Raw genomic sequence first — 18,047 nt, 5'->3', positions numbered from 1 at the left:
GATTTGATCCCTTGTGTCACATGTAACAGTCTTCAAATTTTACATGGTGTATAACGGTGTACGAAGGTGCCATGGGGATTGCACAGAGGAATGGTGACAGGAGAGTCTGAAACGAAAACTAACTGACGTCATGTAGAAATAATATTTGCAGAGGGTTTTCAAAAAATCAATTCTATGTTTAATCAATACTCAATCACACATGTACAATAAACATTGACAAATGTGGGATGTGTATATCTCTATCGTGTGTGATTACAAGTTTGTATACGCTGCTTTCTGACTTGCCCTCGTTATACATGTGAACACGTTCGTGTCAATGCTGTTCATTCATGGGCGCACGTTTCAGGAATTGCTCAACACAATGGAACATAGACTTATCATCAATACATCCATTTATCGAATAGTCTAATTTCGTACATACGTTGACTAAATACAGGTGTGGGCTGGTATGATGATTGACTTAGTCAAGAAAACAACCCTTTGTAGTACTGCGAACCTAAACTTTGGATTGCCCAAAAGTCGGGGCGAGCCGGGCCAAGACGTTATCAACGTTATCATTGGCTGATTGGTCCATTATCAACGACGATAATCACTTATTTTTGTTGCAACTTACACATGACATTAACGGTCAATCACAAGTCACAAACACGCAACATAATGAAGTAAATGACTGAGTTGGGTTTAACGCCGCTTTTAACAGTATTCCAGTTATATCACGGCGTGTCAGCTTAATGTGGGAGGAAAGCCCGAAGTGATGCAGGTCTCAGACGTTTACTACTTCGGTGAAACCCACGAGCACGGGTATGGTGCTGACAAACCTAGAAACATAATCGGGGCGAACCGGGATTCGAACTCACAATCATAGGTTTCTGGTGTGCCCAAGGGACTCAACTGCACAGTGACTCGCGGCGACCTAGACGACTGGGACACCCGTGCCCCCACATAATGAAGTATTTGCGAGGAAATCGCTTGGTAATCTGGGCGCCAAGCGGCCTGTGCCTACAGCTGAATCAAGAGCTGTGTTTTAAATGTTATTATGAGGCACTTCTTGTTGGGAGTTACAATCATGCAATTTAAAATTGAAATTCATAATTATAAATGCTTCATTATAAAATTCTGTGTTGGTTTAATACAAAAATTGCTTATGAATGTTGTAAATATTGACATAAACGTCCCAGCATTGTATTGGAACATCCTTCACATCCCCAGGGCTAGCATATCGGTAAACCTACATGTCCACTAACCCCTTGACTCATTCCCTTGGTCTTTGCAATCTCACATTACCCACCCTTCCTTTGCATTTGCCAATTTTATTGGCCACGCTTTTTAATGGAAAAGATGTCTCCATGTCCATTAAAACTGGCGTCGACGTTGGTTTTCAGGTATTACGAGTTACATGAGTTACTTTCCCCTTATGTCGACGTTAATGAAAATCAAGGGTGCGTAATTTGCCACGGGAATGGATCCAGGGGCAAGTGTAGGTGTACCGAAGTGCTAGCACTGGAGGGTGTGTATTGGAACAGTCTAAAATCTGAAGTTGATATATTTCAAGTATGGAGAAGTGTAAGTTAATATTACTACATGAAAGGCACATGAAAGCGACGTGACAGTTTGATGTTGGAGGGACGGCAGAAGTAATCGCTGAAATCCACGAACACGGGTATGGTGCTGACAAACCTAATCACATAAATCAGGGCGAACCAGTGTTCGAACCCATAGGTTTCGGCACAGCCTTAGGGAAGAAACTCTGGGCAGTTATGTGTATTCCCACCACACGTGTTTTAAAGATATTATTAGGGATATTTAATGTAGTGTGTGTTTCTACGTCTTCATACAATTGATTTGGTAACCTCCCAATTTTCAGACATCCTATTTGTCAGAGGTGAGGTGAAATGGGGTTTAACGTCCCGTCTAAGATTATTGCACTTATATAGCGACGTGCATGCACGTGTGTGTGTGTGTGTGTGTGTGTGTGTGGCTGCTTGTACTAGTCCGGACTGATCCCGATTTATAGTGCTAGCCCACTGAGATACCATGCCGCAGTTTAACATAAATTACCCTACTCAGATACAGTGTTCTGACTCCGAGCCGACCTGTCCTTGTTTAAGCCCCTATATGCCGAGCGCCAGACAGGGTAACAACAAGAACCATCTTTTATCGTCTTTTGGTATGACGCGGCCGGGAATCGAACCCCAGACATTCCGCTCTCCGGGCGGACGCTCTACCACTAGACCGCGGAGGCGGTACCATTTGTCAGACAGCTTTTATCAGGATTACTCCAGGATGGTCGGTCAATCAATAGTTACCCGTTTACCTTTTATTAAAGTTGAACAGACCAGAAAACACACATTTTGAGGAATTTACACGATAGGTTTATTATGCAGTTTTAATCATAAAATCATACCAAAAATCACACTTTTTGAAGTATTCATTTCATTATTGCAAAAGACACTATAGGCATGATACACACTGATCACTGTTCAGTACAATGTCTGTTTTCAGCTCATTTTCATTTGGACCACCTTTGTCGAAAAAGGTGTCGTACATGCTAGAACAGCGTCCCCATTTGTATAACGTGTCTATCAGCTATTGTCATCAATCACACATGGTCAGAGAAATATGTCATACAAGGTCAGGAAGGTCCAACATACATACTCACTCACTCATTAATTTATTTTTTTGCCTGCGTAAGAACGCGAAGAAGACTTTTTCAATCGTTTTACCAATTTGTAAAACACCGAACACCTCATGTTCATATTCTTTTAGACATACTGAAAATTATACTCAATGACAATCACTTTCCTTACGTTCAATGGTTGCTTAACATCGACGCGACTAGCATGTTTGAGCTGATGAATATGTATAATCATGTATTAATCATAATCATCCTACAAACTGAGTAAATTAGGTGTTCCATATCATATTGGCAATCGCAATTAGTTTAAAAGTTCTAAATTGAGTAATTCAGTATATATATTTAGTGATATTAGTTACTGGTTTACATTTTAAGTACATGATAAGGAATTAAGTAAATATAAGTAACTTTAAAATTAATAATTCAATGAGAAAGGAAATACAATGTACTAACATTAAGTTAGATAGATCGAATTTTGTCCTGTGTGTTTCAGGTACTGCTAATATACTCACGTTACACACTGTTTCATGACATGTTGTGGCCACGGTATAAGAAGCTACATCGAAACGTCGCAACGGTATAAGAAGCTACATCGAAACGTGACAACGGTATAAGAAGCTACATCGAAACGTCGCAACGGTATAAGAAGCTACATCGAAACGTGACAACGGTATAAGAAGCTACATCGAAACGTGACAACGGTATAAGAAGCTACATCGAAACGTGACAACGGTATAAGAAGCTACATCGAAACGTGACAACGGTATAAGAAGCTACATCGAAACGTGACAACGGTATAAGAAGCTACATCGAAACGTGACAACGGTATAAGAAGCTACATCGAAACGTGACAACGGTATATGAAGCTACACCGAAACGTGACAACGGTATAAGAAGCTACATCGAAACGTGACAACGGTATATGAAGCTACATCGAAACGTGACAACGGTATAAGAAGCTACATCGAAACGTGACAACGGTATAAGAAGCTACATCGAAACGTGACAACGGTATAAGAAGCTACATCGAAACGTGACAACGGTATAAGAAGCTACACCGAAACGTGACAACGGTATATGAAGCTACACCGAAACGTGACAACGGTATAAGAAGCTACACCGAAACGTGACAACGGTATAAGAAGCTACATCGAAACGTGACAACGGTATATGAAGCTACATCGAAACGTGACAACGGTATAAGAAGCTACACCGAAACGTGACAACGGTATAAGAAGCTACATCGAAACGTGACAACGGTATAAGAAGCTACATCGAAACGTGACAACGGTATATGAAGCTACACCGAAACGTGACAACGGTATAAGAAGCTACACCGAAACGTGACAACGGTATAAGAAGCTACATCGAAACGTGACAACGGTATAAGAAGCTACATCGAAACGTTACAACGGTATCAGAAGCTACATCGAAACGTGACAACGGTATAAGAAGCTACACCGAAACGTGACAACGGTATAAGAAGCTACATCGAAACGTGACAACGGTATAAGAAGCTACATCGAAACGTGACAACGGTATAAGAAGCTACATCGAAACGTGACAACGGTATAAGAAGCTACATCGAAACGTGACAACGGTATAAGAAGCTACACCGAAACGTGACAACGGTATAAGAAGCTACATCGAAACGTGACAACGGTATAAGAAGCTACACCGAAACGTGACAACGGTATAAGAAGCTACACCGAAACGTGACAACGGTATAAGAAGCTACATCGAAACGTGACAATGGTATATGAAGCTACACCGAAACGTGACAACGGTATAAGAAGCTACATCGAAACGTGACAACGGTATATGAAGCTACACCGAAACGTGACAACGGTATAAGAAGCTACACCGAAACGTGACAACGGTATAAGAAGCTACATCGAAACGTGACAACGGTATAAGAAGCTACATCGAAACGTGACAACGGTATAAGAAGCTACATCGAAACGTGACAACGGTATATGAAGCTACACCGAAACGTGACAACGGTATAAGAAGCTACATCGAAACGTGACAACGGTATATGAAGCTACACCGAAACGTGACAACGGTATAAGAAGCTACATCGAAACGTGACAACGGTATAAGAAGCTACATCGAAACGTGACAACGGTATAAGAAGCTACATCGAAACGTGACAACGGTATATGAAGCTACACCGACACGTGACAACGGTATATGAAGCTACACCGAAACGTGACAACGGTATAAGAAGCTACATCGAAACGTGACAACGGTATAAGAAGCTACATCGAAACGTGACAACGGTATAAGAAGCTACATCGAAACGTGACAACGGTATATGAAGCTACACCGAAACGTGACAACGGTATAAGAAGCTACATCGAAACGTGACAACGGTATATGAAGCTACACCGAAACGTGACAACGGTATAAGAAGCTACACCGAAACGTGACAACGGTATAAGAAGCTACATCGAAACGTGACAACGGTATAAGAAGCTACATCGAAACGTGACAACGGTAAAAGAAGCTACACCGAAACGTGACAACGGTATAAGAAGCTACACCGAAGCGTGACAACGGTATATGAAGCTACACCGAAACGTGACAACGGTATAAGAAGCTACATCGAAACGTGGCAACGGTATAAGAAGCTACATCGAAACGTGACAACGGTATAAGAAGCTACATCGAAAACGGTATAAGAAGCTACATCGAAACGTCGCAACGGTGTAACAAGAAATAGTCACAGGGGTGGGGGGGGGTGGGGGGGATGGTGGTGTGGGTGGGTGGGGGTGGGGTGGGGGGGGGGGGGGGGGGGGGGCTAAGTCTTGGCTGTAGGGTTGGTGATTTAACTGTGCAGCCCAGATTTAGCCCCCGGTGACTTTTTCCCGTTTCCGGCAAATGAAATCTGCCCTACGTGGAAGACGCTTCCAGGATGACGAGGACATAAGGGCTGCCACAGAGGCGTGGTTAGAGGGTCAATCTGCGGATTTCTATAAAAGTGGCCTTAAAAACTTGAAGGACAAATGGAATAAGTGTATTGAGGTGAATGAAGATTATAGTGAAAAATAAAAGTCCAAAAGATCTTCTGCAACTTGGTCTTATATTGAAGTTGCAATACTTATTGAACGTCCCTCGTACATAGTACTGTTAAGATATAAATAGTCTGAGTAGTATTGATCTTTGTCTCAAGAAGCCATGTGCAACACCTGACATTGCAGGGGGGCACGGGTGCCAAGTCGTCTAAGGCGCCGCGATTCGCTGTGCAGAGTTGCGTCCCTTAGGCACACCAGAAACCTATGATTGTGGGTTCGAATCACGGTTCGCCCCAATTATGTTTCTAGGTTTGTCAGCACCATACCCGTGCTCGTGGGTTTCACCGAAGTGGTAAATGTCTGAGACCTGCATCACTTCACGCTTTCCTCCCACATTAAGCTGACACGCCGTGATATAACTGGAATACTGTTAAAAGCGGCGTTAAACCCAACTCACTCACTCACTCACTCTTACATTGCATGACAGTCCCGAATAGACTGCTTTGTCTCAGGTAATAGCTTCACCTCTGCATGACACATGAGATGGGTAGCAGATAGAAAACAACCATTCCGTCGGGATTAGTCACTATGTTTGAGTGAAATATTTGTTAATGGAGATTGGGTTAACGAAGTTTCACTATAGTTTTTTCCATTGGACAGAAAATGTTAAAAGCTTTCCGCATTTTTTAGACTCGGTAGGTTCGTAACCATAGTTATCTACCTACCAACTACATGTTATAGTTGTACAGAACCTATTCCCATACAATGGGTTTTACATTGTATGACTTGACATAATAATGGGTCTCGGGTGAGGTGAGGTGAAATGGGGTTTAACGTCGCGTCCAAGATTATTGCAGTTATATAGCGACTTGCATGCACGTGGGTGTGCGTGTGGGTGTGTACTTGTACTAATCCGGAATGATGCCTATTGCCCACTGAGATACCACACCGCGGTTTAACATAAGTACCCTACACAGACACAGTTTATTGACTCCGAGACGACCAGTCCTTGTTTTAGCCTCTTAATGCCGAGCGCAAGAAATGGTAACAACAAGTACCATCTTTTAACGTCTTTTGGTATGACGCGGCTGGGGATCGAGCCCCGGATCTTCCGCTCTCCGGCGGACGCTCTACCACAAGACCACAGAGGCGATCCAATAATTGGTTTCGAATTAGTTGAAATTATAAAACCACCACATAAAACGTAGGTAAGATATAATGTTTTATTCCTTTTGTCACGGCTGTGAGGTAAATGTCATTCTAATTATTTTTTTCTTCCAAACACACACGAACGAGTAGCAATAATAAATAATGTAAACGGCCATTATTACCAAGAAACTAAGTACAAGTAATTGAAAACGAACAGGAAATGGATAGAAAACATTATCGGTGGTAAAACGTAATTTCACAAAACATTTATATTTTATGTAAGAAAAACGTAAAGAAGTTCTTATATCAATACAGTCGTAAAGGTGGTGTGGACTGTTGTCAGAGACAACCAAACAAAACTTTAGGAAAGACTAATGTTCTATTATGTATTTTCATATTGATCTTCACAATCTTTCTAAACCTAAGTGACACTGACGCAGACTGAACGAGGTCTTGTCGTGAAATGTTATTTCGCTTGCGTGAAATGTAATGTACCCTCTGTTGTACATGAATATGTTCCCGAACCTTATACAAATTAAACTACGTTTGATCAAAGATGTTCTTGTGCACCTGGGTGAATGTAGGGGAAATAACGACATCGATTTATGATTATATCAAAACTCTTGCTGTGCCATGCAACTGCTTGCATTGTTCAAAACTACGTGTTTTCGTGTATCTGGTACAGAATAGCTGTCTGGTTTCTTGAATACTGCTTTGATAATCACACATCGACAGAAGCAGCAGAATACAGCGCCTTGTCTTTTTTGAACCAAAATACTGTACTCGTCAACAACATTTAATAACTTAAACATTATAAACAAGTCATATAAACGCACAAACACGCCGTCTATTTTGGCGCTGCAGCAATAGCTTGTGTAGCATTCCCCGGGACAGGAACCAGCTGTTTGACCCTGACATTCTGCGTCACAGGCACCATGCTCTTCACCTTGACCATCTGCTGCTGCTGTTTGACAGGGACGATTCTGCGCACGCGCATTAGTTGAGGAGGTGGAGGGGCAACGGGTACCGGAACGTACTGAATGGAAGGAGGACCTGCAAGAGAACAGAAACAGTTAGGAATGGTACCAAAACACTCTGAGTGTGATACTGAAAATAGGATTACCACATCGTGCCCAAGTAGGAAATGAAACCCGGATCTTCTGTGTGAAGGGTTAACGCATTATCCACAAGGCTAACCAATCGCCCCGTCAAACACATTTTCGCAGACTGAAATAAGGTTCTGAAAGATAATTCCATCCTATAAATATGATTATGAAATATACGGGATTCGAAATGTATTAGGGGCGATTTAACGTGGAATGGTAACGTCCGGATAAACAAGGTTTAACTGTTCGTGTTATACCATATCCGTTGTCTACTTACGTTCAATGGTGATGTGCTGTGGCGTGACGGGCGTTCTGGAATGAAGACACAATGATCTGATTAGTGTATGACGGTGTTCTGGTACGTTATACAAACTGCCGTCTATCAACTTCCTGTAAGTCCAAGACTTAAAGTTACAGTACGTTGATTAGATTAACGTTAGAACGTAGCTTGAACAGTCTTACCTTACGCGTGGCGGTGGTGTCGGCGGGGTTATGGGTCGCACCTTCCTAGGCGGCGTCCAAGACCTGAGGCAAAACATATAAATATGTTTAGCTTCATATTTCATATTTCTTCCAGTTAAATATAAAATGTCAATGCAAGAGAATAACCAGCGTAGATTTTATCTTTAAACCGATTCCGTTGATGTAAAGGGCAATTAGCTGTGGAAATTGTATGAATGGACCACTGAAAACGAGTGATGACACAAGGTGTGAGATACTGAAAACTTTCCATGATAAATGATAATCAAACCTAGTTTACCTCAGGTTACAATGGTTACTTGTATTGTTTATTATTTGAAACCACTTCGCGATGCTTCATGCGCCCAGTATGAGATTGGGTGGATACACTGTCTGTATAGATGCTCGTGTTATCATCCATTAGTGGTCGACCCCAAGGCCAACAGGTCAGACTTACAAGTCACCGCTAATAAAGACGAAATATCGTTGAATGAGGAGTACAAACATCCACTCTCACCCGCACCATGCGACAACTTGTTCACACCTTAAGTACGGTAGCTGAGAGGGGAGAATACTTTATCGATACACCGATGACATGAGACGAGAATGAAGTAACACAAGACAAGAAAGTGAAACGATAACATTAGACGAGAATGTGACAGCATGAGACGATGAAACGATAACACTAGACGAGAAAGTGACAGCACGAGACAATGAAACGATAACACTAGACGAGAAAGTGACAGCACGAGGCGATGAAACGATATCACTAGACGAGAAAGTGACAGCACGAGACAATGAAACGATAACACTAGACGAGAAAGTGACAGCACGAGGCGATGAAACGATAACACTAGACGAGAAAGTGACAGCACGAGGCGATGAAACGATAACACTAGACGAGAAAGTGACAGCACGAGACAATGAAACGATAACATTAGACGAGAAAGTGACAGCACGAGGCGATGAAACGATAACACTTGACGAGAAAGTGACAGCATGAGACAAGTAAGAGATCTCGCGCCGTCATTGAAATCGATAAAGCGATGTCCACTCTCGGCCACCATACTTAAGACATATAAATATGTAATGTCATGAGACTATACGTTGAAATCATCAGTAAAGGTTCGACAATATTTACCGTTTAACCTCAACGGGTCTGTTGCAGCAGTATCTGTAGATCAAAGCAGACAGCAAACCGAGAAGACCGAGTGCCAACAAGCTCCCGAGAACCGTCAGGGCAATGTTACCAGCGTCGCAGAAGAAACCAGTACATGGGGCTGCCGTTGTTGTAGTAGTTGTCGTCGGAGCAACTGTGGCAATAGTGTTTATGACAGTACCAGTGCCTGTGCCAGTGCCTGTGCCAGTACCAGCGTTGTTGACAACGACGGTCACCGGCTGTGTCGTCGTACACGTTTGCCCAACGAGGGTGATGGTGACGGGGTTGCGGCTGGTCTGGACACTCGGGTACACGCCTCTGTCTTGGGCATACACTGTCAGTGACGACACCGTGCCTGCTGGGATCTGGCCGCTGTGGATGATGTCGCCGCTCGGCGTGACTGTCAGGTAGCTGTTGGAAGTAGCCAATATGGTGCTGACGTTGTTGCTCTGGTAGGCGGAGTCCACCTTGTCTTCAGCCCACAGTTGGCCAAGGGTTTCCCCGAGCTGCCCGCATGAACTGACTGAGAAGGACTGGGATGTGGAGTTGGCGCTGAACTCGGGCGGGTTGTCGTTGGCGTCCTGGATGTACAAGTTCACCGTAGCGTTGTCTATGGCGTCTCCTTTCCGGTCTTGAATCTGTAGTATGATTGTGTTACAGTTACCTAATTTATATAACATATCAATCTCATTAAAATCAGATCTTAGTTCTCGCTACCGCTAAACAAAGATCTGAGGACATCCCATTACGGGTCACGTCAGACCAAACTTATGCGAACTTTGACCGACCAATGGAATGACCAATCAGAAGGCAGCTTTCTCGTGCTTTACGGCACTAATTTCAAATTGGCGACTGTGCTTCGAAACATATTTTGACAAATTCATGTTTACAGATTTGAAACCTGATCAAAAGAACATTGTGGAATGGCTAATAGATGGTCTAGATTGTATGGATTCAGTCGTGTTTAAGCTTTCAAGGTTGCATGATTAGAAATCACATTCCGACTGTCACTTTCATAAGATGGTCGAATGAAAGGTCGTTCTGACGTGACCCCTAATGGGATGTCTTCAGATCTTTGTTTAGCGGGAACTAAGGTCTGATTTTAGTGAGATTGAATAACATATCTGAATAGTGTCAGCTTCCAAATTAAACATTACCACATGTAGTATGGATGCCTGTCCAAATTATTAATGTATCTAATTACAGGAAAACCTGGTTATAATTTAGAAGTGGATATAATACATTTGGTGTAATAGAGTTGATGAAGACTCTCTCTGCTCGCACTGTAAAGGACTAGAAGATGAAAATCATGTTTTGTTTGTGTGTCCTCTCTATACCAAAACATGTACTCACTGTGAAGTTTTAACAGACAACCAGCACCATATGATGTCTATTATCATATTATCAATTGTAAAAGACTTGAGAATATATCTCATCTGTCAAAGTATATGTATATTGTATTTATAATTGGAACGGAAATGTGATGTAATCCAACACCATGATGCATGTGCAATAATGTATATAATATTGGTCATATGGCCTTGAAAACAATAAACTGAACTGAACTGTAGTCTGGATGTGAGGATCAATGTGATCAATGCGGATCGCTGGCTTGAATGCCCCCCCCCCAAGTCCTACGACATGTTGCCGATAAGTAGCGTGTAACCGAAGTCACCCACTGACTAAAGAAGAACGACGACACTGCATTTATTTGTACTAATTTTTGCATTATTAAGTGTTGTGTCAGAAGTGTCATGTTACCTGGACAAGGAGCGTTGCATTTGAAGGCATTCTTCCTTGATCTACGTCATAAATTACAGCACTGCTGATGACGCCTGTGGCCGGGTCGATGGTGAAGTAGCCGTTGTCGTTACCCGATACGATGCTGTAGGTGTGGGAATCGTCCAAGTCCTCGTCAGTGATGGTGAACTCGGGATTGACAGTTATCTGAACACAAAGTCACGTTACAGTATCGTCATAACATCATAATTCATAGAGGAAATATTTTACGCCGATTAGTACTGCCACGGATGTCTAGGCACTTCTTGAAACCGCCACACGTACATGGGTGTCAGGTATCATAGTAAGAGCCTCTCGGGCAGTATTTTGGTTGTAAAATATCAATATAATTGTCTTCTCCTACATTGCCTTGAATTGCTTGTTAAATATCATTGATACTACCCGTCTCTTGTACACTGTCTTTGCTGTAAATTATGATATTAACTTCCCCTACATTGTCTTGGTTGTTAAAAAAACCTATTTAACGTACCCTTAGACATTGTCTAGGTTGTAAATATAATACTAACCGTCCCCTCATACACTGTCTTTGTGACATTTTTCGGCCCGAGTTCCGGTAGATCGTTAGCGTCCGTGACCCGGATGTAGAGGTACTGGGTGTCTGGTGGACATTTGCCGTTGTCGGCCTTGATGCTGACGTTGACGTTCCTCATTTGGGTGTTCTCATAGTTCAGAAGACCCGCTAGTTTCAAGTCGTTAGCTGACATAATATTGAAGATGAATGTCAAGGTTGAAATAAATACCCGCAAAACAGACATGAATGGATGGATTTGATAATGCATTAGAGAGAGGATACATCTTTGTTCAACATACAAACGTGTACGCAGCATTTGTATGTTCTCTCTCTGTTTTTACCTTAGTCGAGTCCTACGATCGTGTGGTCCATCCCAGTGGTTAAAGTGTTCGGTTCCTACGATCGTGTGGTCCATCTCAGTGGTTAAAGTGTTCGGTTCCTGCGATCGTGTGGTCCATCCCAGTGGTTAAAGTGTTCGGTCGACATGCTGAAGACCTGGGTTCGACCTGAGCACAATGTGTGTAGCCCATTGTGTTATCCCCCGCTGCGATATTGCTGGATTATTGCTAAAAGCGGCGTAAAACCATACTCACTCACTTACTCATTTTATGTTCCTTGATGTGCCAGAGACGTACCCGAGCTCATGTGTTTCCCCTCATTACTCAAAGTCAACGACCTGCGTCACTTAGGGCTTTCCTCCCACATCAAGCTGATACACCGGGATATGACTCAAATACTGTTCCAAGCGACGTGAGAGGCAACTCACGCACTCACTCACTCAGCGCTACTCACCTGTACTGGTTGCGTCAAACAAAGACACCGCGCTGGCTGGGACTGTTGCTATCTCATAGGTCGTGGTCAGAGTGGGTTCGTTGGGCTCAGTGATGAAAGTGATCAGTGACGTGTCCAAGGCCGTGTCCTCGCTGACGAAGATCTCTTTGTCGATGTTTGCGATCTTAGGGGTTGTGTACTCTATCGCATCACAAGGCAAAACGTAATAAATATGTCATTGCAACAGTTATTGTTATTTTTTAGAATGTATCATTATTATAATTATTATCAATTTAAAGATTGAAATAAAAATACAGCCAAGGGGGTTTGGGTGATCCTGACACAGTCAGGCTGGTTAGGCTCATCATCACAGCACAGTGCCCTGGCCCCCTCTACACGCAGCCCAGACAGCGAATGGGACTTTTCTCAGGAAGCGCGGCCTAGTCAAACCCATCCAGAATTTTTCGGAGAATGTGAAGACTCCCCAACACTGCAGCCTTCTGCATTACCCAGATTGTCAGGAGAGTTGTATTCCTGGTAGCAAACCCGGGTACTCTCCCAATGTCAGTCAACAGATTGGGAAGTACCAAACCTAAGGCACCGAGAACAATGGGGAGTCGGACAACTTGGTACTTGGGATGCAAGCGTGACATTTCGATAGCGACGTCCGCATATTTGCCATGTTTTTCCTCAATCTTGTCAATCACATTAGTGTTGAAGGGGACAGAAAATTCAATAATATAAATGACTTCGTGATGAAATAACGTGGCATTTCACATTTATTGAATTCTCAAAGTATTTATATCAAATTAAACATATCCTAAACAACGTGTGGTAACCTTACCAATATTTCTCACTGTTTATAGCCTGTAAATATGCGGGACATTGATATGTATATATGTGTGTATATATGTTTGATTAATGTGTTATTTGATTATTTAATTACATAATCTTGATGTTTTGAGAATCTTCGGATTTATCTGGAGGAAATAAAGACATTTATTCATTCATTCATTCATTCCTCTGTGTCAAAACCACAAGCATGGCGGAGACGGTAATAAAATGATCGAGCTCCACCATATGTCGCTTAAGATACTGTGTATTGGGCATCCACTGACAATGTGTTTGACAGTAATCCTTTTTTCTTCTTTTTTTTACAACAGTAATAGTCAGACAACATCAATAATTATTGATTTGTGGCAAATATAATTATTATCGTCGCCGTTGTTGCTGTTATTAGGATCGTTTTATTAAAACCATCATTATCATATATTTATCATTATTTTCATTTCTTTTTCATCATGTATATTCACTTTGAATACATGAAGTAATAGTTCTAGTAATTAATGTCCTATATGTGTTGTACGTACTGTTGTTCACGGTGCAGGTCACGACGATGGGCCCGACGGCGTTGTGCTTGCTGTCGGTGACGTTGACGTAGAAAGTGACATCAGAGTTACATTCAACATCAAGGTCGTTTTTTGCCGCTATTTGGATTTCCTCTAGATATAGACGAATAATATATCAGCGGCACACCTATGCTAGCAAAACTGTAACAACACGTTACACACTAGTCACGGCCATAAACCATGTTAATTCAATTCTGTTTAATATGAGTTTCGTGATGTGGTGGTAATATCAATGGTGGCACAACGTCGATGCTGACTGGATGATCTTCTCGATGTTCAATAATCTCAACACATGTGACACATATTCAGAGATGAGTTGACCCACCGTAACCGGCCTCATATAAACCCCAGTTTCTTGAGCTGACCCAGAGTAACCGGCCTCGTTATACCCCAGTGACTGTATGATCTTCTCGATGTTCAATAATCTCAACACATGTGACACATATTCAAAGATGAGTTGACCCACCGTAACCGGCCTCATATATACCCCAGTTTCTTGAGTTGACCCACCGTAACCAGCCTCGTTATACATCAGTTTCTTGAGTTGAACCCAACCTAACCGGCCTCGTTATACACCAGTTTTTTTAGTTGACTCACCTTAACCAGCCTCGTTGTATTCCAGTTGACTGATTTGACTCACCGTACCCGGCCTCGTTATACACCAGTTTCTTGAGTTGAACCCAACCTAACCGGCCTCGTTATACACCAGTTTCTTGAGTTGACCCAGAGTAACCGGTCTCGTTATACATCAGTTTCTTGGGTTGACCCACCGTAACCAGCCTCGTTATACACCAGTTTCTTGAGTTGACTCACCTTAACCAGCCTCATTGTATTCCAGTTGACTGACTTGACTCACCGTAACCGGCCTCGTTATACGCCAGTTTCTTGAGTTGACTCACCGTAACCGGCCTCGTTATACACCAGTTTCTTGAGTTGCCCCACCGTAACTGGTCTCGTTATACATCAGTTTCTTGAGCTGACCCACCGTAACTGGTCTCGTTATACATCAGTTTCTTGAGTTGACTCACCGTAACCGGCCTCGTTATACACCAGTTTCTTGAGTTGACCCACCGTAACTGGTCTCGTTATACATCAGTTTCTTGAGTTGACCCACCGTAACTGGTCTCGTTATACACCAGTCGACTGTGTTGACTCACCGTAACCGGCCGCGTTGTATTCCAGTCGACTGAGTTGACTTGCCGTAACCGACCTCGTTATACTCCAGTTACTACAGTTAACTCACCGTAACCGACCTCGTTATATCCCAGTCGACTGAGTTGACACACCGTAACCGACCTAGTTATATCCCTGTCGACTGTGTTGACTCACCGTAACCGGCCACGTTGTATGCCAGTTGACTGAACTGACTGACCGTAACCGGCCTCGTTATATCCCAGTTATTTCAGGTGGCTCTCGTTATATTTATATTCAAGTTGACTGAGTTGACTCACCGAAACCAGGGTTAGGCTTTACTATTTCATAGTTGTCTGCAGCAGACGCCGGGACGGTTGTGAGTGTGTATGTGAGGACGTCGTTGTCTGTGTCCTCGACGGTGATGAGATTGTTTAGAAGTGATGTTCCAGCAGTGGTAGTCTTCGCGTCATACGAGCAGGTATCTTCAAACGGGTGTAATTATAATACAACCACACCCACAGCAGTCACATTTAATGACGAACATGCGACATGGAAAATATAATACCTCAACATTAGAAATATATTTTCAAAATTACCCGGCTGTATGTTCTCAGAACATGTAGGATGTAAACATCTTTAAAATTCCCAGCAACCGTAGAGCGTTTATGTTGTTTAGGCGATGAAGTAATATAAAAATGATAGCGATCTAACCCTTTCAATAATCATAAGAAATCTCTGCTGAAAAGAGTCCATTAACTATTTCCGAAACCCAAACCTTTTAACCAAAAAAACATTGTTCGTCTGAAAATAATAGTCTACAATGCAGGATGATAACAGCATTACTTCATTTTCACAGCCCATGCTAAGACTTGTGAGCGCATTCTATTTCAGTATCACAAAGAAATACAGTAAGGTCTGCAGACAAGGACATATTTCTCACGATGTTTGGAGTGTACCTTTGTCTCGATGTAAAATAGATTTATTGTTGTGTCCATCACTGGACGCCTGTATATGTGAATTTGTAGTTTTAGTATGTTTATATTCATGTTTGGTAAATGGTTTCACTTGAATGTCATAAATATACTACCTGAAAGTGTCGAGGTTATGCGGGGTGGCTCGTTTGTTCGAATCCTTATCTCCACATTTTCCTCAACAAAGGCCTTGTCGCTGTCGGTACACCGGATCGTGATGTCGTAGGCTCGTGCTCTCTTATAGTTAGGCGACCCCTGGCTGGGCAGGTAGCGGATGCAGAACTCTACCAGAGAAGTCACCATTAACGAATATACATGTATGGGAAATACTTCACATTAAATTGGAAACACGAAATATGCGACAAGAGTCAACTCACTCAGCGTTAAGATAATCTTCGACGGAGATAACGGTATTGTCAGCCGTACAGTATTGTCAGCCGTATGTTGGTTTACAACATCCGATTCCATGAGACATCCCAACATCAGCACAAAGATCGATGCCGGGGGCACGGATGGCCTAGTCTCCTAAGGCACCGACATTCGCTGTGCAGATTTGCGTCCTTTGGAACACCAGGAAACTATGGTCGTGTGTTCAAATCCCGGTTTGCCCCGATCATGTTTTTATGTTTGTAAGCACCATGTCCGTTTCACCTGCATCACTTCGGGATTTCCTCCCACATACCATGATATAACTGGAATACTATTAGTACAAAACGTTTAATACGACGTTAAACCCAACTCACTCGTTCACACACCCATACCGACAATGTGAAACGACGGACTGAGTCCGGGCAAAAATGACAACCCAAGCATATTTTAATAAAATCTTTAAAGGATTGTTTTAAGTCTGCATTGAGCAATGTGGATCATTCTAGAAATTCAGATCAAACCGTGTTGGAGGCTCCCATTTGATCATGTTTTACCTTGACTGCCGTCGATTCTGTAGACATCAAAGAACGTGGCACTGGGTGTGATGGACTGGTCTGACACCTCTATGTTCTTGTTGTCGGGGCTGGTACAGTTTATACACACCAACTCTGTCTCTACAGCCGTCTCCTCGTGTAGGTTGGCCACGATAGGCGCACCGGATATCACAGGTTGCTTGGTTGAAAAAGGAAGTGACCTATAGTGTGGTGGGTCTCATTGTCTGTATCACTTGTATTTAAACAATTCGTGTAATACATTTAAAAAGAACCCTATATAGTTATATAAGAACTTTCGTTAATTTGCAATTCTCCAGTCAGAGATTATCAATTTCAAACAGTATAAAAAATGAAATACATTACCAAATGTCAATTAAAATGAGGAGTGTGGTCATGGTGTATGTTTTTCACTATTGGAAAGGTTCGAATCCCGATTCTTCATTTGTTTGTCAGAGACATACCATGCTCTTGGTGAACATCCATCAAACCACCCTCCATTTGTATTGTCTTCTCCCAATAAACCAACACACCGTCGTATAACTGATATGCTGTTTCAAAGCAACGTTACGTCGTAATATTTTCATTCACTCACTCCAATACAACCCTTCCAGCGCGAATTCAATCCCTATAGCGTATAATTCGCCAAGAAATTATTCGTGCAGCAATTCATAATTAATAATTAAATTCACTGGATTATGAACCTTCATAGTTAAGGCCAAACTGTAGAAGATCGGAGTAAAAAGTCCCAAAACTCGCAAACCATTTCCAATCTGTATGGTTCTATTGATGTAAATAACCAATGTATATAACCAATGTATATAACCAATGTATATAACCAATAACACGAGGTCGACTTTTCAAAATGCGGATATAGTAATATAGTATATATCACAATATATGTTGTAGTGAAACTGTCCTAGAATACAGACCTGATGTGACGGGGCAATGAAGGATACAAGGACAAACACCACCACGGATGCTATAAGAATCTTCATCTTGGAAG

General features: G+C 42.3%; 1 protein-coding gene across 1 annotated transcript; it reads right to left on the bottom strand.

The window, feature by feature from the left end:
- Positions 1 to 7,648: 7,648 nt before the first annotated feature.
- Positions 7,649 to 18,039, bottom strand: LOC139467837 (cadherin-99C-like). Its single transcript, XM_071249343.1, has 12 exons — positions 17,974 to 18,039; positions 17,045 to 17,222; positions 16,238 to 16,405; positions 15,468 to 15,632; positions 13,978 to 14,109; positions 12,629 to 12,808; positions 11,832 to 12,022; positions 11,287 to 11,472; positions 9,508 to 10,163; positions 8,370 to 8,432; positions 8,185 to 8,219; positions 7,649 to 7,854 (listed from the first exon to the last, which is right to left on the bottom strand). The coding sequence occupies exons 1-12, from the start codon at positions 18,037 to 18,039 to the stop codon at positions 7,649 to 7,651; spliced, it is 2,226 nt and encodes a 741-aa protein (XP_071105444.1).
- Positions 18,040 to 18,047: the final 8 nt, after the last annotated feature.

Source organism: Haliotis cracherodii, unplaced genomic scaffold, assembly GCF_022045235.1.
Source record: "Haliotis cracherodii isolate W230 unplaced genomic scaffold, xgHalCrac1.p SCAF_1, whole genome shotgun sequence".
Classification (NCBI taxonomy): domain Eukaryota; kingdom Metazoa; phylum Mollusca; class Gastropoda; order Lepetellida; family Haliotidae; genus Haliotis; species Haliotis cracherodii.
Note: the sequence above shows the minus strand (reverse complement) of the source record. Positions and strands in the feature narration are given on the sequence as shown.